The sequence below is a fragment of the Lepidochelys kempii genome, chromosome 3 (assembly GCF_965140265.1).
Source record: "Lepidochelys kempii isolate rLepKem1 chromosome 3, rLepKem1.hap2, whole genome shotgun sequence".
In the NCBI taxonomy this organism is placed as follows: Eukaryota; Metazoa; Chordata; order Testudines; family Cheloniidae; genus Lepidochelys; species Lepidochelys kempii.
Genome location: NC_133258.1, coordinates 145,151,050 through 145,168,295, shown reverse-complemented (window position 1 = coordinate 145,168,295; position 17,246 = coordinate 145,151,050). Strand labels below are relative to the sequence as shown.

At 39.0% G+C, this 17,246-nt stretch overlaps 1 protein-coding gene across 6 annotated transcripts in view; it reads left to right on the top strand.

The window, feature by feature from the left end:
• STRN (striatin) overlaps positions 1-17,246 on the top strand; it is a 108,849-nt gene that overhangs the window by 82,218 nt on the left and 9,385 nt on the right. For 3 of the 6 annotated variants that reach the window (XM_073338372.1, XM_073338377.1, XM_073338374.1), the window contains 9 exons: positions 251-394; positions 7,596-7,732; positions 9,998-10,173; positions 11,207-11,254; positions 12,006-12,127; positions 13,751-13,918; positions 14,586-14,726; positions 15,345-15,509; positions 17,073-17,159. In XM_073338372.1, the coding sequence (XP_073194473.1) occupies positions 251-394; positions 7,596-7,732; positions 9,998-10,173; positions 11,207-11,254; positions 12,006-12,127; positions 13,751-13,918; positions 14,586-14,726; positions 15,345-15,509; positions 17,073-17,159 (1,188 nt within the window). The remainder of the gene's footprint in view (positions 1-250; positions 395-7,595; positions 7,733-9,997; positions 10,174-11,206; positions 11,255-12,005; positions 12,128-13,750; positions 13,919-14,585; positions 14,727-15,344; positions 15,510-17,072; positions 17,160-17,246) is intronic. The other 3 variants (XM_073338378.1, XM_073338373.1, XM_073338376.1) reach the window with 1 other exon arrangement.

Below are 17,246 nucleotides of genomic sequence, written 5' to 3'. Positions count from 1 at the left end.
GTGATTTCGTAAAAGTTGGGGGGGGAATTGTCAGTTGCTTCCATAATTTTCTTTTTCAAGATGTTCATTTCATGCTGAAAGGTTAGTTACTGCTGGAAGTAGGCGCTCATTACTGATGTTTGTTAGGAAATGTCATATCAACGATGGGATCTATTGTTGCTTGTCTTGCTGTAACATATTTGATGTGATAAATAGCATTGCTGTGAATTACGTTTACATAAGCCATTTCACTTTTGTTTTTCCCGGTTAGGGCCCAACAGGTCAAAGCTGCAAGACATGCTTGCAAACTTGAGAGATGTTGATGATCTACCTTCATTACAGCCATCTGTCACATCACCCTCTAGGCCGAGTAGCTCAAGGCTTATTGAACATGAGATAAACAGGACAGATGAAGGCAAGTATTTGTCTGTTTATGTTTATATAAATGTGTATACATTTGCATATTTATAATTATTATTATTACCTAAGACTTTACATCTTTTATACTTTTAAAGCACTTTACAGATATTAATTTAGCCTCATCGTACCCCTGAGGTAGATAAGCATTATCACTTTTCTCCATCACCCTGGGGAAATTCAGAGAGAGATTTAAAGTCCTGATCTGAAATTTTTTGAGGTCAGTGGAAAGAGTGCAGTGGGTTTCTGTGGGCTTTATGTAAGGCACTACGTCATTTGCCCATGTTCACACTAGAAATCTGGCAGAGTCAGGTATAGAACACAGATCTCCCAGGCCTTAACCACAAACCCATCCTTTGCCCATTTATGATTGTACAGAAGGCATGTAGCATTTTATAATATGCGAGTACAGTGATAGGGAGCAAACTCTGCAGCTAAACTAAAAGGTGTGTCTAACATGGAAACACGCAGTGATTGGGTCCAGAATCACAGAGGAAGGACAGACCACAATTTTTGCTCAGGTTGGTTGCTCATTTCTTAAGTTTTATAGTGGTGTTTGTATCTAAAATTTTCAGTGAGTTAGGGTCAGGGCAGAAAGCCCTAACATGCTGTGCACAGTCTCTGATTCGGTATACAACACTTACCTTCACAAACACTACACTTATAAATTGTTAATTGCATGTTTTAGCTTCAATATTTCAATTATTTTAATGATATACAGAATAATAAAATAAGCATAAAAGTGCCTTTTCTGATGTGTTAATTTATATGAGGCATGCTATGACTTATGCCCAAAAGATTGCTAAATATAGCTAGGAAAATGAGCAAAACATGATTTTGGCTAATAATCCATCTCTCTTCCTGGAATAGTAAGAAATTAGATTGACCAAATTACAAAAGAATGCAGATGAAAAAGGGTTCCATGTGGTTTAACTACTGCAGAGCACAATAGTTCAACCTCCCAGGTGCTTAGAGAGATTTTTAAAAGAAAAATGGTAACTTAGCAACATTTTGAAATGTGGCAGAATTATTTTTGTGTGTGTGTGTTGAGCATTTCTGATCATCCCACAAGTGCCTCACTGGTGGCAAAAAACATAATGTGAGAGCTTTCCACATTCACTTTCTTTCAAAATATATATTTTGTAATTGAGAGCATCTGACTAGCTTATGAAAAAGGCAAAACCAAAACATGTCAGTGTCGCTTCTTTTTCATTAGTGAAAATTTATTATTAAAAATGTAGCCGTTTAATATCTATTTAAAAAATAGATCTGTACATATAAGGAAATGTTAAATAAGTTAGGAATACAAGTGAGAAAAAGGAAACTGGTAATTCATGCATTAGCAGAGCAAAGAAGAGAGTTCATGATTAAAAAGCAGAAATTTGGGTAGAGTTACATTTATGCAGTCCTCAAGCAGAGTACAAAAAGCTTGAATCTGACTAGAAAAAGGTAGAAAAGAGAGAGCCATAGGGAGATTCAGAGAAATACATGAATGGTGAGAAGAACATACAAAAGATGATCTTGCCACATTCTGGATGGACTGGAGAGGAGTAAGATGAAGTCGGAGCTGAAGAAGGCATAAAGATAAATTGGGCAGAAGTTACATGTAGTCAGAAGGAATAATCTGCATGTCTGCATACTCAGAAGAATGTTAGCGTGTTTCTCTGCATTAGAGAGGTCTAACATCAAAAAGGGTTAGAAACCCTTTTTTTTTTTTTTTTTAAATTCAAGCTTAGATTCTAGAAGGTGGTGGGTCTTGAATACATTTCCTCCACAGCTTCCCATTCTCAGTCCACATGTCACTCAAACATCAAAGGCCGTTAGCATTGGGTGGAGGGCAGAATATATGCAGACACGTCTCAGTACCAGGGGTGTATGGTGCCCTCCCATTCCTTTAGTTCATGTTTTCTTCTGCCTATCAACAGAGCTTTCAATCACAAAGCGCTGTTCAGTCATTGGTTTTCTACGTTTCATTTTCTTTCAGATCTCTAGTTTGGTGACTTTTCTCAAGTAACTTATTTTTTATGTCCTATGGGTGCTCAATTTCAGGTGCACATGTCTCCATGTGCCTTTGATTAGAGACTTTTTGTAGCAGTGCCTTGCAATCCACCCGTGAGCACTAGCTCTCATGCCCCATACTGAGGGTATATAAGCAGTATCAGATGAACAGCCTTCAATTCCTTCTCAGCTGCACAGGCCTGAGATGGAGGGTTTTGTGGTGCCCATGTCATAGTTATCTTTTTCTGAGGGAATAGCTTCTAGTTTTTACTTCATTGTTTAGAGCTTCCGTTAGCCCCCCTTTTTGGTTTTTACCAGTTGTATAAGGTGGTTGGTTGAGGAAACTTCTTTAAGAGACTCATCATTTCTCCCCCTCCCACCCTGGGGGGTGAGTGGGTGCATTCTTTCCTTCTTTGAAGGATGTTATCTTTGTGTTAAGCCTAAATCGCCTGGATTTAAACATTGTCTCACTTGTCACAGTTATTGATGGTCACTGTATCTGCAGCTTAGAGGACACCCATTTCCCATGTAAGTGTAAAAGTTGTTCAGGGTTTAAGAGTAAGCCTAGAAAAAACAGGGAGATTAAGTTTAGGCTTCTCATGATGGCACACTCCCTTTGTCTTGCCTCAGACCCAGGTCCATATACCCCTCTTCCGCCCGGTATAGCGGTCTCCCTGTTAGCACAGTGCCCCATCAACCTCCCACTCACCCACTGGGGAGAGAACCACAGAGGATGGCACCAAGACTTCCAGAAAGAGGAACTCTAGATCACCTCAAAGAGAAGTTGGTGCCAGGAAGCCAAGGTCATTTGACTTCTCAAGGGCCATTCGCACAACAAAGTTCTTTCCACAGTGAGGAAAGCTATAACCCTATTCAACCAGCTAGGACTTGAGCCCAAGAAAGACAAGTCCACATTGACACCAGTTCAGTGAATAGAGTTAATAAGGAGCCACCTTACATGCTGCAAACATCCAGAGTTTACCTACCAACTGACAGGTTTTTGACACTATCGAATCTGATCTTGCAGGTTCAGGTAAGTCCGCAAAGAGCCACAATTTGTTTGCAGTTCCTAGATCATATGGTAGCCTGCACATTTGTTACACTTCGTGCCAGGTTGCACCTACACTGCTCTCAAGGATGATTAAGAACTGGTTACACCTCCAACAAGCACAGTCCGAACAAATTAGTGTCACTTCCTCATCAGTCGCTTAGTTGGTGGAAAGACCTGGAAAATGTCTGTGCTGGTGTTCCCTTCATTCTGCTTCCCCCTGACTGTCACCATAGTATGATGAATTTCTCATCGGGGGACTGTCGGGGGTGTAATATCTTCGAACACATACCATTCAAGGCAAATGGATTGCCCAAGAGTCCGCTTTCCATAGTAACCACCTGGAACTCAGATTGGTTAGTTTGCCTGAAAACGTTTCCATCCCATGATCTAGGGCTAATCTATCTACAGACAACAGAACCAGCATGCACCATATAAATTTTCAAGGAGGAGCAAGATTCCCTTCCCTTTGTGCAGAAGCAGTAAAATGGTGGAAGTGGCACATAGTGCGTCAGATTCTCTTCTCAGCCTCATACTTACTGCATCTTTAGAACACTATATCCAATGGCTTAAGCAGACACTTCTGCTAGGACTAGGAGTGGGAATCAAATACCTAATTCTTGAGCATATATTCCTCACCTGGGGTTTTCCAGAAATAGACCTCTTCACCAATGCCATCAACAGAGGGTGTTGATGTTCTGATCAAGAGGGGCTTTAGACCATCAAGCTCTGGGGGATGCTTTCCTCATCTTCTGGTCAAGGAATCTCCTCTGTACCTATCCCACCACTGCTCCTCAGAGTACTAAACAAAATCAAGCAGGACAGAGCTAAAGTCATCCTAATTGCACTGATTTGGCCAAGGGAAATATGGTTCCCCCTGCCTGATTCACCTCACATCTCACTACAGCTTCCAACCATTCCTGACCTGCTGACTCAAGAACTGATCTCAGCTTGAACATGCAGTAGCTCAAGGCTTGGTTTCTAGATGGTTGTCTGGGATAGAGGTCTCCTGTTCAAGAGAGGTACAAGAGGTTTTGTTGAATAGCAGAAAAGCATCAACTGGAAAAACTTACCTGCAGAATGAGAGATTCCACCATTGTTGCATCCTCTGCTGAGTCTTCCCTTTTGGATGTCTTATATTACCTGTCAAGTTTGAAGAATTCATGCCTCTCTCTGAGTTCTGTTAAAGTTCATTTAGCAGCTATCACAGCTTTCCATTGCCCTGTTGATTGGCTTTCAGTGTTTGCTCACTCCATCACTTCCAGATTCATCAGAGGGTTGGCTAACCTTTTTCCATATATCAAAGAACCCACTCCTATGCAGGACTTGAATTTGGCCCTCAACTTTCTGATGAAGCCTCCCTTTCGAGCCACTAGTTAAGTGTGCCTTTCTACACTTGTCTGTGAAGTCTGCATTTTTAGTGTCCATCACCTCCACTAGGAGAATTGGTGAGCTTGGTTCCTTAATGGTTGGTCCCTTTCTACACAGTTTTCTATAAAGAGGAGGTATGTCTCTGGCCACATCTCCCTTTTTTACCCAATGTAACCTCAGACCTTAATATCAGTCAGTACATTCGGCTGTCAGTGTTTCATCCTAAACCTCATCTGACTAGGGAGGAAGCTGCGCAATGCACCTTAGACATCAGGAGGGTATTGGCTTTTTATTTGGAAAGGACTAAACCCTTGAGAGTCTCTCCCATGCTGTTTCTCTCTTTCATGGACAGAATTAAAGGGGCCCCCTCTTCCTTCCTATAGACTCTCTAAGTGGGTTTCCAATTGTATCATCTTCTGCTATGAGGCTGCTAATGTTCAGCCTCCTTTTAGGGTTGTAGCCCATTCCACCAGATCTCCGTCTACTTCCATAGCCCTGCTGAAGAATGTATCCATTGGTGAAATATGTAAAGCTGCTGTGGACTTTCTTTTACACCTTGTCAGAACACTATGCGTTAGTATATACCTCTAGGGCAGATGCTGCCTTTGGGACTGCAGTTCTGCAAACTATGTTAGACCACACTCCAAAGCACCCACCTCCTTTAGAAAGTACTGCTGAGGAGTCGCCTGGAGTGGAGCATAGGGACATTACCTGAAAGAGAAGGAAAAGTTACTTCCCCTCTGTGATAACTGGAGCTTGAGATGTTTGACCCTATGGGTGCTTCACTACCTGCCCTCTTCCTCTCTGCCTCAGAATCTTTGCGTTGCTAGATTTTGTAGTAGAGAAAGAACTGAGGGAAGTTCATCTGACACTTCCTGCATACCCTCTGTCTGGGGCATGAATATGCTAGGATGAATATGTGGACCAAAAGGGCACTGCTATCAAAAGCCTCTGATCAAAGGTGCATGGAGTTCATGTGCACCTAAGTGTAACACCCAACAAACATCTTGAATTCCAGTTACTGTACAGGGTAAGTAACATGTCCTTTTGTATGCCCCTCACTTTAGCATTACAAAGATTAAATGTAGCATGTAAACTACCCTCAATGGACAACACAAATATCCATTCTTTGCACCTTTGTAATGTGTTACACTTTTAAAACACTTCTCAAATGTTATGTGTTTAACAATACCACTCCAGTCATAACCCAGTGATAGTCATAGCTGAGCAAATGCTTTATCATAAAGATGCATCTCATACCATACTCTGAAGATCTTTGGACTCGGATTCTAGTGAGACACCTGAAAAAGCAAGATACAGTGGCAGTGACCCTCCACTGAAAACGTCCTATATTAAATCCCTAAAATGCCTAACTTAACACTAGTAGCAACAGTATGTAATCAACAGTTGCAGTGCTGAAGACACTATGGCAGCTATTTCCAAGCTACATATGGGGTTTTGAAGTAAATTAGAACTAATATATTGAATTGCATCTGGAAACAAATGGGAAGCTAGTGGAGTTAACTGAGCATAGGCATAATTAGCTCTTGCTGACGCATTTTTGTAAGCAATAAGCTTCAACTTAGTGCATTGTAAATGAAGATTCCAGCTAGTCCTCAACAGGGCACAGCAACAGCCTAACCTGAAGACAGCAGAAGCATGAATGACTAGTCAAGATTGCATCTTCTAGGAAAGGCTGCAACCTCTTTGTTGTAAATTGTAAAATATAATAATAACGAAGTATGAGCCACAGCTTTGGAAATCGAAGCGCAATGAAGAGATTGAAGATTTGTGGCAAAAGTGATCTCTAATTTTCATTGCATCTGGTCCCTCTCCTTGCTGGTTTTCTTTTCTAAACTTCAGTTCTCCTGGAGCAGCTCTATACTTCAAGTTGAATGTGATGCATAGGCTAGAATTTCCATATGTCATCCAGGCTCCTTGAAGTTTTTTGGTGTGAGCTCCACAGGGAAATTAGTTAGGGTATAGATGGTGTCCAAATTTTAATTGTTCTGTTTTCATGCCTGTTAACTCAAAGATGAGTATCATGTGACCTGAAGGCTAATTCCACCAGTGTTATGATACCATTTCTATCATATCTACAACACATAATCACCTCTGAAATATGAAGACTTCTCAGTTTTTATTTTTACCTAACATTGCTCTCAATTGAAAGGCTAGGTCAGATGCTCCCTATGAGAGAGTGCTTTAACATTCCCTTTTTAAATACCCAGCGCTCCTCTGGGTATGTATAGGTATAATTTCCAAGATAGCTGTGGAAGCAGTGTATAGAAGGAAAAACCTAGGTTTCTAATACCTGAAGTTCTCCGAATATGTTGTCTCAACCAACCCACATTTCCATTCTTCCCTTCCCTGCATCTTTGGAGCATCTGTATATTCTGTATAAAACCGAGGAAGTGGCTGTGCACCTCTTTATTACTTTGGCATTAGAAAGAGCTAAAAGGGGCATAAATCGTAGCATACTCTTCTTGCCTGAGATTAATTGCTTTTAGTAGTCCTGAGACATATGGACTCCAAGGGTGTGGGTCTGTGAAAGCAACATATTCCAAGAACTCCATTTACTGGAAAGTGCCTTGGATATCTTTTGGAATATGTGTTTCTTCCACATGCATGAATGTCTATTGCTCTTTTGTCCTTGGTTACTAATTGAGGTAATTAATATATAATATTTTACAGGGAAAACGAACAGGTATTTTTACATGAAAACCCACAGAATTGTATGTATATAGCTATGATTTTTTGCATGTTTTTCTTTTTCTTGCAGTGGAAGCTTTAACATTCCCTCCTACATCAGGGAAGTCATTCATTATGGGAGCAGATGAAGCCCTTGAAAGTGAGCTGGGTCTTGGAGAATTGGCGGGCCTTACAGTTGCCAATGAGGCAGATTCACTGACTTATGATGTAAGTGGTAGTTTAAAATAAGCCATTTGAGGTTCTGCCATCTATATATGTGTGAAGATCTCAGTGAATTCGGTAGTTTTACATGTGTACAGACTACAGGAGGAACCCCCCATGTGCAACATATAGAATAAAGAAAAGCATTTGCAAAATATCCATCATTTTCAAAATGAAGGATAATTCTCTTTATTAAAAGAAAAAAAAAGTTAGTGACCTTTTAAGGATCTGCTGTCTTAACTCAAAATAGCTTCATGTATAGTAATTGCTCCTCAGATCCCCACCCTTGGGGTATGTCTACACTGCAGTAAAACACCTGTGGCTGGCCTGTGGCATATTACTGCCTTCCTGTGAAAGGGTATTCATTTTTGTTCATTCACTTACAATGTGATTTCTTAAGAGTCTTATCTTGTGATCCAGAAATCAGCTCTTTCATAGTTCTCACTGACCTCACTTGACTGGAGGCTTAGGCTGTAAATAGTCTGATCAGATACTAGTTTTGGAAGAACTGTCTTCCAGTCCTTAAATCAAATTAGTCTTAAGCCACCCTCCGTGGTTAATTTCCAAGCGTAGAAACCCATTTTGGTAATTTAAAGAGGGAGGAAAGTAGGTTACTTATTAGTAACTGAAGTTCTCAGAGTATGCTGCCATTGTGGACCCATTTTTCTACCTTTCTGGCTTCTTCAGAGATGCTGGGATGTCCAGAAGGGTGAAAAGGAAGGGAGGTAGTTTTACCTAGTAGATGGAGCTCTGTACTGGAACTCAGGTGTTCTGAGTTCTATTTCTGGGTCTGTTACTAGTCCTGCTGACTTACCTTAGGCAGGTCACTCCATCCTCTCTGTGCCTCAGTTTAGCCATATGTAAAATGAGTATAATTATATTTATCTCCTATGTAAAGTGTTTCTGAGAGCTGCAGATGAAAACTGCTGTCTAAGAGCTAGATGCTATTACTATTATCTTTGTTGGCACCAAGGGGTGCATGCCAAGTAACACCTGGTCCCCTCCTAAGACTGTTTCTGCTGTTAATAATTTAGTACACCTACAGGCCACTAAATTCAAACACATAATTCCTCAGCATTGTTTAGTGGGGGCTTCAGAGTAAGATTGGAGAAAGTTCTCAGCATTGTGTTCTTTGAACACCACTCAAATTCCGGAGAGTCAAAGTCCTATAAAATCTAGTTCCTTCTGTAAGGAAAATTATATAGACCCATTTTCTCTGGTAGAAAGAAGCAGAGTTTTTTCAGATACCTCAACCAATTTGAGACAAAAATTAATTTCAGCACGCTCTATTTATACCTGTCTCTGGAAATTTCCACTACATGCATCCGACGAAGTAGGTATTCACCCATGAAAGCTTATGCTCCAATACGTCTGTTAGTCTATAAGGTGCCACAGGACTCTTCGCCGTTTTTACAGATCCAGATTAACATGGCTACCCCTCTGATACTTTGTAAATATAGTCTTACTCAACTGTTCTGCTTCCTTTTTTTAATTCCAAGTCATCACTGCTTATTTTACTGATTAAAAATAGGTTTTTGTACTGATCCTGTTAGCACAACAAAACTGATACATCTCTAAGAAAATAACTTCGATTATTTCCTGGCTTGTACATTAACAGAATTGCTAGCCACATTTCCATTACAGATTTTTTACCTTAAGATTTACACCCCAGTTGCACCCTAATTATTCCTATAATGCACCCTGGTTGAGTCAAGGCCACTGTTGTTAATATATGAACCAGAAAGAACACAGCTGAACTTCCAAATCCTAGGCTGAGTTGGTAGCACTGGTTGTTCGGAACGTTATTTTTGTGACTTGTAAACTGAGAAACTTTGAGTCACTGAGCGATAATAAATGTGACCTCACAGAACATTTCATGTTTGCACAGAGACATGTCCATATAGGAGGACTTTCACCCTCTGTTTTTATGGGATGCCTCTCTTTATCATTTTTTAAAAGTAATCCAATTTATGTTATTTATGATCTTATTTTTAATTTTGGTCACAAACTACTGCTACCTTTTTAAAATATAAAAGTGAGGAAGAAAAGTAAGGTACAAATAATCTTACTTTTGTATATTCTACCTATATATGTATATATGAGTTTTCTCATGCTTGGGAAATAGAGTGCTGGTTAGTTTAAAGACAAGGAGATATGAACTTGAAGTAACGATTTGAAGTAATCCATAAATGCTAGATTAAAATTCTGATTTCTCCTTCTGTTGTGAGTCCCCCAAACGAAGTATAAGTTTTGGATATTTTTTCCAAATAGATAGCAAACAATAAGGATGCACTGAGGAAGACCTGGAACCCCAAGTTCACATTAAGAAGTCATTTTGATGGAATAAGAGGTTTGGCTTTCCATCCAGTTGAACCAGTCTTAATAACTGCATCCGAGGACCATACGTTAAAAATGTGGAATTTACAAAAAACAGCGCCAGCAAAAAAGTAAGGCTATTCTTATTTAAGTGTTTATGTGAAAACATTTTAACTAATTATTTAGAGAAGCAGTAGCAACAAAAAAAAAATTGGGGGCTTGATCCAACTCCAGGTGGAGTCAATGGGAGTCCTCTCTTTTCACTTCATTGCGAGGAGGCATGGGGATGTTGTAAGATACAGACTTTAAAAGAAAGCCAGGCTGAAGCCATGTAACTTCATTAATCTCTCTTCCCTTCATTATGAAAATACCATATGATTTCTATTACTGTACTTCCGGCTAGATACTGTTATATTATTTTACTAGGAAAATGTATTTAAAGGTGGTGACCTATTTAATTATATATCCGTTACGTGTGTGTGTGTATATGCGTATATGTGTGTGTATTTACTGATAAAAATATGGACAGACGTGAGATCAGATTCTCTGGGCCCTCTGCACCTTGTGCGCTGCTGGATCTGGATGAATCTCCTCTGCTGGAGATTTCCTGAATAGCCAGTAACTATGCCGCCAATCCTAGAGTCACCAGCGTGATTGGTGGGGAGAGACTTGGCCAAAGCATTGTGTACTCCTGCAGTCCCCAGCGTGCAGTTCCTTAGGGACAATTACCAGCTGGCAGAGTCTAGAGCATGTTCTTAGCTGCTGTAAATTCATCTGGGGCTTTGGCATAACTGGCCTTAGTGAGTTATCAGCTCCCTCCCTGTCTCTTGTGGCTGAGCACAGTATAGAATGTGGCCCACAGAATATACATAATCTATTCAAAGTTTATTCCCTCTTTTTGGTTTGGTTGTTGTAGGATTGCTCATGATTAGTGTGCCTCCATTTTTTTTTTCCGCTGCTTTACTAAAACATCGTTCCGGTATTGCTTTTTGGAAGAAAACAAAGTATTACAGAGATGTCAGATGGTTGGGGAAAACTTTCATATGAGTTTACAGCAGTTGGACAAGTTAGCTGTTTCAGCATTGTGTTTTCAAAAAATATTTCGGGAAACACTTGTATAATGTAACATAAACTCTGAAACTGCTCTCCTGTGCTTTTGTTTAGGAGTGCCTCTCTCGATGTAGAACCTATATATACATTCAGAGCACATAGGTAAGTACATCCTTATGAGCATATAGAAACTCTGTACTCTGAGAAATACAGTTTTTATATGTTTAAAGTCGTTTTCAAGTATTAATTTCTACCATGTATGAAAGATCAGCTAGTCTTTTTATTAATTTAGTTTCCATATTATCCATTTTAAATATTTGTATGTGTGTTTGGATCTATTATGAATGTCTTTATTATAGTTGGAGCTTGTTAAAGCTACCATTTTAAAAAGACAAATCTAAAGATAAATTTTGCAAATATAGGGAAGTTTTGTGCTTGTTACTGCAGTACAGAATTTTTGTTTTTTTCCTATTAAATGTGTGTACAGTATGAAGCTGTTTGCAGTGAGTTAAAGCATGAAAATCCCTTTCATAAGCCATCCTAGATCTTCAGATGTACAATTTCCCAGACAAAATAGTTAAACTTAATTATATTTTAAAACTGGTAGGGACAGGCACGTCATTAATGCTGCTTTTGTACTTCATGCAATTGATTTAATCATTAATTTGGTCTAACTTTAATGATATGACGGGACATTGAGGTGGGGGAGCCTTTTTAGCCAAAGTCAAAAGCACTGTATCATATACCACCTGAAATGTGCGGTGTTTTTGTTGCATATATCCACCTAGCGAGTCTCAGTTAAGAGTTCACAAGGCCAAATGTTTTGTTTGAACAGCAATTTAAGTTATTTTTCTTCATTTAATCAGTGAGAAGAGTTGAAACTGGTAACTTGATTTCTGTGGGTTTTTTTCAGTGGCTCAGTGCTCTGTGTGGTAATGAGCAGTAATGGTGAGCAGTGTTACAGTGGAGGAACTGATGGCTTCATACAGGCCTGGAATACGACAAACCCAAATATTGACCCCTATGATTCTTATGGTACGTTTCTGTCACACTTGGTACGTTTTTGTCACAGACACTTAGCGAGTGAAAATGAGGTATCCAGTGAAAACCTGAACTTTTGCTGGATTTAGCAGTACTGTGAACTGTTTTGCGTAGTGGTATTCAGAATTTGAAAGAAAAAGGTAACTATTGGCTTTAGTATCTAAGGGCTTGACTACATGGTGAGTTAGTACATGCAAGCCGCAGTGTGACTCTACAGCACACCAGTTTGCTGTGCGCTAACTCGCCGTTTAGACAAATCATAAGTAAACTGCTGCTTTAGTTCTTGGATTGACTCATTGTTACGTGCTGGCAAAACCTGCCAGTTTAACAAAGAACAAAGGCTATGTCAAGAGACTTCTTAACATGCTGTTTCATGTATGGTTTGTATGAAAGTTGGCTTTTGAAAAATAAGCTGACGTGCTATTAATGGCATTTTAATCTTAATTTACGTTTAACTTTTGAATGCTAACTTCTCCCTCATGTGGCATGATTGCAACTTCATTTTTTTTCTGTTGGTTCTGTTGATATTATACATGAACACTTTCAGATTGGAAAAGCCTAGGAATACATAGAATTATCCTTTCATTTCTCATCCTCTGTGCACATTCTGAAGATATCAGAATGTTTCTCCCTTTCTAAGTGCTTCTTATTATTTTTATAATACCATTGAGGTGAACAGCTTTGTAGAAACATGTAGGAAGACGAGCTATGCTGAGGACCTTTAAGTGTAAATTAGAGAATTTAATAAACAAACAGTGGTGCTCATGGAAAATGGGGAGAAAAGAAAAACTTTGGAAAGGAAATACTGTTTTGGGAGACTATGGGTTTGCAAGAAAACCAAATCATACCTATTTTTTGCTTGCATTAGTGTTTGGTAAGTTTTAGGTTTTTTAGGATTGTGTTATAAATTAAAGAAAGTGTAATAGTGGAAAGAAACAAATCTGAAGAGGATCAAGATTGCTTGGCCTACACATAAAGAGTCTGTTCTAAGTATTGGTGGCAAAATGGTTAAAGGTATAGAGCTGCAATTGAGAAAAGGAAACAGCTGGAGAAGAGTGCACATAGGGAGCAAGAAGGGACAGAAGATAGCTTAAAATATATGCAGGGTCTGAGCTGTGTGTATAGGGCCTTATGATGAGGCTGAGGAGTTTGGCCTCGATTTAGAAAGAGATGTTAACCCACTAAAAAGACTCAAGGAGCAGAGAGACAGGGAGAGCACCACAAAAGGAAGGTGCTTTATGCGCTACGGTATTTTGAATATACTGAACGGGTAGGAAAGAAGCACAGGCCAGAAAGGAGGAGGTGGCAGTTGTCAGTACAAGATAGTAAGAGTTTTAGTGGTAGCAGTATATAGGAAGTGGACTTTTAGAGATGTTGTAAAAGCCAATTTTATTGTTTAAAAATACAAATTATGTAACTGAATTCCAGATACCCTAGTGAAGTTTGAGTACCGTTAACTGAATAAGCTAAATTTTTCAGTGATAAGCCCAGCCAGATCCTCTGTTTTTAATATTTGATTCTATTCACAGCCAAAGGAATAACTTTTAATTGGATGCTTTTTCCTTTTTTATTTAAATTTTGTTTCAAAACATTTATCGCCTATCACCTTTTTCACAGATCCGTCTGTTCTAAGAGGTGCATTTGTAGGCCACACCGATGCAGTATGGGGCTTGGTTTACAGTGGAGCACACGAGCGTTTACTATCCTGCTCAGCAGATGGCACCATACGTTTATGGAAGGCTTCAGAAATTGCTCCAGCTCTTAATATATTTAATGATAATCAAGGTACAGAATAATTTCCTACTTAAACGCTTATTGCATCGCTGTTTAAACTCTTAATTTCTGTTATTGTCCCACACATTCCTCCATCCTGCTCTTGAGGACTCCACCTTAGTTTTAATAGTAATTTTTAAACAACTGCAACTTTTTTGTAAGTATTTTTACCCTTAAGTTACTTGTGTCCTCTAACTTTGTCCTATAGATATTTTTTCTCTGGGAATTCGTCTTAGAGCTCCATGCAAGAAAAGATTTCCTTCCCATGAACAGACTTCAAAGTAGAAATGGATCTCCTATCCCAGCCCAAGCTCTAAATAAAGTATCTTAATAAAAAATATTCTCTGAGATAGTATATCCACCAAATAAGATTAAGCTGGTGACCATACTAGACGGTATGGGCTTAGATTCTGGGTCCTTATGCTCTCTAGATAATAAAATCTGTAATGAACCACTGTAGAGTATCACTTCAAATAATGACTTGTATTTATTATATTATCAAGTGCAAGATGGCAGTCAGTGTTTCAATTGATAAGTAATGTTTGAAAATTATATAGTTTTGGACAGTGTTAACAACTTTTCCCTTATAACATTATGAAACTATATCATTTTTTATACCAAAATGTTTCTTGCTTTTACCAACTAATTAATTTCTGAAAAATTTGCTTCTTTTCTGTAGAAATGGGAATCCCTTCTTCTGTGGACCTTGTGAGCAGCGACCCAAGCCACATGGTAGCATCATTTAACAGTGGGCACACTTGCATTTTTAACATGGAGACACGGCAACGAATTCTTACCTTGGAGTCCAACATAGATTCCAGTATGTATCCAAAATGAAAACATTTCCTTCTTGAGAGAGGTTGATATTTTTATTGTTGAAAGCTTGTATTATTTTACTCAAACTGAGAGTACGATCACAAAAAATAGGCAAGTTGTGTGACAGGTGAAATTATAGAGTGAAATGCAGTTGCTGGATTTTAAGTAGTGATGGATAATTTTACAGCTAATCCTCTGGACCTCATGGAGGGCTCCAGCAGCACAGTGAACCACATATCTCTGATAAAAGGTCAGAAGAAATGCATATTTTGAACATGCATTGTGAGACTCATAATTCTATTGGCATATTTTTAAGCAGTTGCAGTAATAGTAAAAATTAAAGCAGAGGAAACAGGTTGGGGGAATCCATAGTGAAACCCGTCCTCTGTGTATCCCCATGCATGGATATTATATGGAAGCCTATCAATGTAGGTAAGTATGTCTGAGCGTGAGTGTGCATGTGTGTCACTTTTAAAGTGCTTTGGAATGATTTAGGATAAAAGGCACTATATATAAAAGTAAGTTATTACTTGAGAGAGCTTCCATTACAGACATGTGGTAGATTTACTGCCTATGAAGAATTTTTAACCCAAAACTTGTTACTAATTTTATTCTTTCAAAGGAACATGTGTGCTGGAGTTTGCAGTCTTTAGAGATTCACTAAATATTTTTTTCATAGCCGCTAACTCTTCCTGCCAGATAAACAGAGTTGTCAGCCATCCAACTCTTCCTATTAGTATCACTGCCCATGAAGACAGGCACATCAAATTCTATGACAACAATACAGGTAAGTGTTCTTTCACCAGATACTGTCCATAGTAGTTATGTAAGACAAAACAAACACACTCTCATAGTAATTTTTTGGCAGTCTTATGAGATAGGTCAAGGATTGAATGACCTTTGACACTGAACTATCCACCCAGACTTCCTCTTAGGAAGCCCATCCAATTGAGACATTGTGAGGAAATGTTGTGAAACTTGCACTGTTGCAGTCTGCAGTTTCTGGTTTTAAGTGTCTCACGTGGTAGTGATTTCCACATTTCCTCTATAGGGCTATTGCACAGACCTAGTGGAAACTCATTCTTGGGAAACTTCCCCAAAACTTTCATTTGCTGATTTTTCATCTCCCCCGCCCCCAATTCTGCCTCCTTGGATCCTCATAAGCAGTTAAAAGCAGCCTAGGCATCTCTGAAGGATTGCTGGGCCTGGCCTGGCCTGGCCTGTTTGGGGAAGTGGCAGTTTCCTTGTGAAGTTCCACTAGTGACATTGCTCCAGACTCAATGGGAGCGATCCTCCAGCAGTGTTGCTTCAAGGAAAATGGCCTCTTCTCCAGGATCGACTGGGCAGTTTTTAATTCAGTTTAAAAGTCTGGACTGGGAGCTGGATTTATGTTCCCAGGTCAGTTTTAAGGGATCCAGTGACCTGCACAGAGGTGCTGTGGGATTCAATGACAATAGTAAACCAATCCTTTCCCAGCAATCTGTGGCCCTCTTGCTATTGCCAATTCACTTTCTTTCTTAAAAGTTGCATTGCACATGATTCAGTATTCCCAGTGTTGTTTTTACAGTAAAACACAAGAGCTTAAAGTATCGTCTAAGCTCATGGCAAGGGATAGTAAAAGCTGGGGGAAAAGATGAAAATAAATAAACCTATTTATTAAAAATTGAACAAGTAGACAAAAAAGCCTTAACCTTTTTCCTGTTTTCTTACCCTTCGCTTGTTAATTTCCTTCCACAATAGAAGAATATATTCCATAGATAAAGCCACAAGTGTGTTGTATGTTTTTAAATGAAGGAGCTGCTATAATATCAGTAAGTCATGCAAGGCTCAACAGTAGTAAAGGACTGATTCCGCTTTGGAATGGTTGAAGGCACTCAACTGTATTTACCCAAAATGTGTATGGTTGCATACCAGTGCACACATTGTTGTGGCTTATTGCTGAATAACTGACTTCTAAGTCAGTTAGGAAGCAGAGATTTGTATATTCACTCTGGCTGCAACATTAGCTCAGGGAAAACTATTGATTGTTACAGTCCACAAGGCGTGTGTTCTATATGCAGTACAATGGATTAACACAGTTGTTGACTTCAGAAGTGTTGACCACTTAAGCAAATGAACAATATAAAATGACTTGATACATAACCATACTTACCGAGTCATGAGAGAGTATTTGTCTTTAATATAATACAAAATGTGACAGGCTCCAATCAGTGAGAACAAGCAATGGACAGAATTAAAATGTTGGTTCTCTTTCAGATTCAGTGGGGTCATACAAAGTAAATTGCCATAATATGTTGAATTACAAAAATGAACTGTAGAAAAATAACATGGATAATCTTTTCTTTCAAAGGAAAACTGATCCACGCAATGGTAGCCCACTTAGATGCAGTCACAAGTTTAGCTGTTGATCCTAATGGCTTGTATTTGATGTCTGGCAGTAAGTACATCAAATGTTAACCTCTTCCTTTATCATAATAACTTTAATGTTTATTACAATTAAGAAAACATATTTCCATCTTTCTCT